Consider the following 5,412-nt stretch of genomic DNA (forward strand, 5'->3'; position numbering starts at 1 on the left):
TTGCTATGGCTTTTGCAGTGAACACATTGTCACCAGTGATCATCTTGATGTTCACACCAGCATTTTGGCAAGCTTCCACTGCTTTCTTCACGCCTGGCCGACATGGATCTTTTAGGCCAACAAAGCCCAAAAGAATGAAAGAGTTGTCTGGAACATTTCCATGCATATGTTCATTATCCTCCTGCTCAGCTTTTGGCACTTGCTTGTGTGCGAATGCGATACATCTCAGGCTGCTGGCAGCCATTCCTTCAATTATCCTGTCACATTCTTCCTTATCTGATTCCTCTAGAGGTTTTACGTTCCCTTCTAGATCATAGTAATGGGAGCACATTCTTGAAATCATTTCAGCAGCACCTTTCCAATGTGCATGAATTGTGCCATCACTGATGTTCTTGATCAGGACACCGCTCTTCTTTTTCTCTGAATTGAAAGCTTCCACATGTAGAATGTTGAAATTTCTTTTGATTTGATCCATCTCCATGTTCAGTTCCATAACAGCCCATGAAAGAATAGCTTTTTCAGTAGGGCTGCCTGAGAACTCAAAGCTGGAAGATGGATCGGAGGACTTGAAAACACTACCAGTAGTGTTTAATCCAACCCCTTGATGGAATAGTTCATGAACTTTTGCTGAAATTGATGTATGACTTTCTGCCTTCACGTGTTGTTTGCCTAAGAAAAACTTTGTCACGGTCATCTTATTTAATGTAAGAGTGCCTGTTTTGTCTGTACAGATGGTGGTGGCAGATCCCATAGTCTCACATGCGGAGAGCTTCCTAACCATTGCCTGATCAACCATCATTCTCTTCATGGAATAAGCCAGAGTAAGTGTAACAGCTAAAGGCAAGCCTTCAGGAATCGCGACAACAACAATGGTAACAGCAGCAGCAACAATTCCCACCACAGCATTGATCACATCATCAGATGATGTCTTGCTCCCGTTGAATTCTTTGTTCCCATTCTCATCTTTTGTGGTCCCAGTAAAGTATCTAACCAATAGGACAACAAGAACTAAGAAAGCAACTAGCAACCCAACTTTACCAATAGATGTAGTAAGCTTGTTGAGTCGTTCTTGGAGAGGGGTTTGCTCATTAGAATCACTGCTGATTTGGCTCATCATTTCACCCCAGGTCGTGTTCATTCCAACCGATGTCACAAGCATCATGCCATAGCCATCGACAACCTTCGTGCCAGATATCAAGAATGGATTTCGGGTAAGGTTAATCTCTACGTGATCACTTTCTCCAGTCATGCTAGATTCATCCACCTGTAAAGAATGACCTTCTACCAAAATCCCATCAGCAGGGACTTGATCTCCAATTTTCAAGCAAATGACATCTCCAACAACAATTTCAAAAATCGATATCTGTTGGCGCCTCCTCTTTCTAACAGCTTCAACTGGAATATTTTTGCTCACTTTGGAAAGCTTATCAAACTGTCTGTTTTGTCTGAAATTACTAATAGACGAAACAGCGATGACAAGAAACACAGCGACATAAATACTCCCTCCATCATACCATCCTTCTTTCAGTCCATGCTCCTTAATTCCAAATCCAAGAGACAGAGCAGCACAGAGCAAAAGTATAATGATAGTAGGATCTTTGAATGATTCCCAAACAAAGATGAAGAAACTTTTACTAGGTGGCTTACGATACATGTTGCTTCCAAAAGCCTCATGTCTACATGCAACATCTTCTTGATCTCCGCTTACACCATCAGTTGTATCACTTTTGAGAGAAGCAGCAACACCTTGTACACCTCCAAGGTTAGCAAGTTCGTCAATGTTTTTATCCTTGACAAGCTTAGCTAGACTTGAGTGATCAATGCCTGAGAAAAAAGGGTGGTCTTGAACTACATCAATCGCGATTGTATCAGTCGATACACGAAGTGCTTTTTTTGGATTGTAGGCAGCTCCATATAGTGCTTTAAGTGCTGGTCTTAATTTTAAAAGCTCTGGAACAATAGATTGTAGCAAAAGCTAAGTGCCATCTTTTTTTGCTGGAGAAATCAACTTCAGTTGGCAAATCAAGTGTAATGTTCATGCAGAGATAATGCAAGTTTGCTTGAAACATCATGGACAAGTCTTTCTTTGACTATGTAAAGGTGGAAAATGCGAGGTTAATGAAATTAATGTTTGTAGTATGTTTGGCGATCGACGAAACTTAACTAGTTCTGGATTGAGACGTAGTTAATTGATATACGAGAAAAAAGATTCAATTGTGTTTGGAATTGGATGAACAAATTTGTTTCATAGAAGTTCCTTTTATAGTGAAGCTAAAGTATGCCCCGCCCGCGTAAGAAGTTATAACTTGAATTTATTGACTTTAATTATGTTTCCATTGGAGGTGATTTATTTTTTTGTAATGTCCAAGCATTTCCAGCTTACTTCCACTCTATTTGGATTAATTTATTTTTGGGTAAAGTCACAAATAGTTAACTTTTTAGTCTTTGTAAATAGTTATTGTTCTGAAGTTTCAAATTTCACATGTAAAGTTCCAGGATATTGTTATGAAGTTTCACTTGTCGAATTTGAAAAAAATGATTATTTTTCTTAGAGATGAGGTCGAAAAAATGGCTAGTGAGCACTATTTCGTTGTTTTTTGCGGGGAACATGATCATCTTAAGGGTGTACAATAATAAAAACATATCTATGAGAAAGTGTTTATCGTTTTTCACTTTGAAAACAAAAGAATACCTTTTTTCAAAGATGCAACAAAACTTTGAAATAAAAAGTGGGACCACAATTTTAAAGCATGGGGACTAGTTAGCAACTAAAGTAGAAGTATACAAGCTTTGTATTCAAATAAATCGAGCTTTTTTCTCATATATTGAACTATCAAACATACCTAATCTTTCCGACAAATTTGAAATCCAAACCTGGTCGGTCTAGTTTAATAGCAGATTTATAATTGTAACTCATCATTTACTATATAAATAAAAGAAAAAAAAAGTCTGATATACTCATTAACTTTGTCATTTAAAACTGATATACGATTCGTTATCAAAGTGACTCAAAATTTGAATGAACACTCATCTGCTCTCTATCCTCGCCTTGGTCTTAATTGTGTCGTATTAAACTTGCTAGAATTATCATTTCATGTTTTCTACTAAATTATTTCTATCCATCTATAGAGAAATTCACTACTCAATAAATTTAATAGATCAAATTCATTACTTTCTAAATATGGAACATAAATTTATATTAAAAAATTTAGTAAACTTGTTATTATAAATAATAAATATAAATACATAATTTCAAAAATTTATACTGAAATTTTTTAAAGATTGAACCGACAAAATTTATATCATGAATTCGTCCCTATACAAATCCCAAAGAAATGTGAAAATGAGTTGTATTTTAGAATCTATAAAAGAGGAGAAATACAAAAGAAATCTAAAAGTAAGAACAATAATTTCAGATTTGAATTAATAATTACTACTGTGAGTTTCCAGGAATTTCATTGCACTAAAACAACATTATCTGAATATGTTCTTTGCGTGTTAACAACTTTGCTTTTACAGGTTCAACATAAATACGTACACATACTTTATATTATCTACTGATCTAAGTATATACCTCGAATTTTCTACTGTTTGTACATATTATTTATGTTTGATACAGAGGAAAATATTTTTTCATGTTTAGTTAGATCTATTTTTCGCGAAAACAAGTTTCTTAAAAATCAAGAAAACTTACATAAATCTCAGTGTTAAGAGTTAATTACATTATTTCCCTACTCTTTTTCAAATTACAAAAATTTCTTAAAATTTATGGATTTCGGATACATCACTAGACTTCCGGATATATCAGCAGACATCCGGATACATAGTGAGAGATGTATCCGAGAGGGGAGGGATGTATCAGATAGGGGATAGGACATTCCAATGGACTTCCGGATACATCAATAGACATCCGGTTACATAAGTGAGGGATGTATCCGAGAGGGAAGAGATGTATCAGCAAGAGGAGAGTGATGTATCCGAGAGGGGATTTTTGAAATATTTTTAAATAGTAGGAAATTTTAGAGATTATAGTAAAATAAGATGTGTATTTAAGTAATTTTTCCTTTTTTTTCAATAGAAGCGAAAATAGCCATACCACCCGGCCCATACACCTACGTACCCTCCCATTCCTATTCTATATAATATTTATCTAGATTATATAAAATGTTTATGAGATAATAATATTATTTGATGCTTCTTTACTGAACAATGAAAAATAAATACAACTTTCATTTATTTTCCAGGAAAATATAATTTTAATATATATATATATATATATTCCGTGAAAAACATTTTCAACATGTAAACAACCTAAAAGGTGCTTGAACTTGCTGTCTTCCTAAGTTTGCGTGGAGGTGCAATTGATCCTTTTCCCATAACTTTGGGGATTAGTATTCAAGGCATTGATTCATCCACTTTCTAGTCCCTTCTATGGGGTTTCCTTAATATTATGTAGGATTTTTCATAGTCTTCACATTTTCAAAATAAAAGTTTTCAAGCGGAGGATTATCAGAAACAACTTCTTTACTTTCATAAAATAGGAACAAGATTACGTACATATCACTCCTTTTAAAATACCCTATATGTAAGATTACATTGGATATGTTATTATTTGAGTCGAGTGTCTGTTAGAAAATTTTCTACTTTCACAAGATAAAGGGGACAAGATTACGTACATGCATCACTCTTTTTAGAATATCGCATTTGCGAGATTACATTAGATATGTTATTATTTGAGTCGAGGATTTATTTGAAACAACATTTTTACTTTCACAAGGTATGAACAAGATTACATACACATCACTCTCTTTAGAATATCTCATTTATGAGATTACACTAGATATGCTATTATTTGAGTCGATTGTCTGTTAGAAACAACCTTTATACTTTCACAAGGTAAGAACAAGATTACATACACATCACTCTTTTTACAATAACTCATTTACGAGATTACACAAAATATGTCATTATTTGAGTCGAGGTCTATTGAAAACATTCTTTCTACTTTCACAAAGTAGAACAAGATTACACACAACACCCTTTTTAAAATATCTTATTTGTGAGATTACACTCATGAATATATTAGTATTATTATAAGTTTTTCGTTATTGTGTACATCATGATTAGGAGTGGCAAACGAACGAGTCAAGCCGAATATGAGTCGATCAAAAAACGAGTCAAATAAAAATGGGTAAGTTACTCGACTCGACTCACATTTTAAATGGGTAAAAACGAGTTACCCAATGAATAATATGGGTAGCCATGCATATTTACCCATATTATAAAAAAAAATCTTGTTAAAAGCTTTAAAAACAAAAAAAATTAATTTTTTTTTATCACTTCACTCCACCCCCTACCAGCCCCCCATATCCAAAAAAAATGTAAAAAAAATAAAATAAAATCCACCCCTAC

General features: G+C 34.1%; 1 protein-coding gene across 1 annotated transcript in view; it reads right to left on the reverse strand.

Annotated features, from left to right (window-relative positions):
* Window positions 1–4: 4 nt before the first annotated feature.
* LOC102593863 (putative calcium-transporting ATPase 13, plasma membrane-type) overlaps window positions 5–5,412 on the reverse strand; it is a gene marked incomplete at its 3' end in the record, with an annotated part of 12,720 nt that continues 7,312 nt past the window's right edge. Inside the window, exon 2 of the mRNA XM_015302848.1 lies at window positions 5–1,950. Coding sequence (XP_015158334.1) covers window positions 5–1,950 — 1,946 coding nt within the window. The remainder of the gene's footprint in view (window positions 1,951–5,412) is intronic.

This window comes from Solanum tuberosum, unplaced genomic scaffold (assembly GCF_000226075.1).
Source record: "Solanum tuberosum cultivar DM 1-3 516 R44 unplaced genomic scaffold, SolTub_3.0 scf00384, whole genome shotgun sequence".
Taxonomy (NCBI): domain Eukaryota; kingdom Viridiplantae; phylum Streptophyta; class Magnoliopsida; order Solanales; family Solanaceae; genus Solanum; species Solanum tuberosum.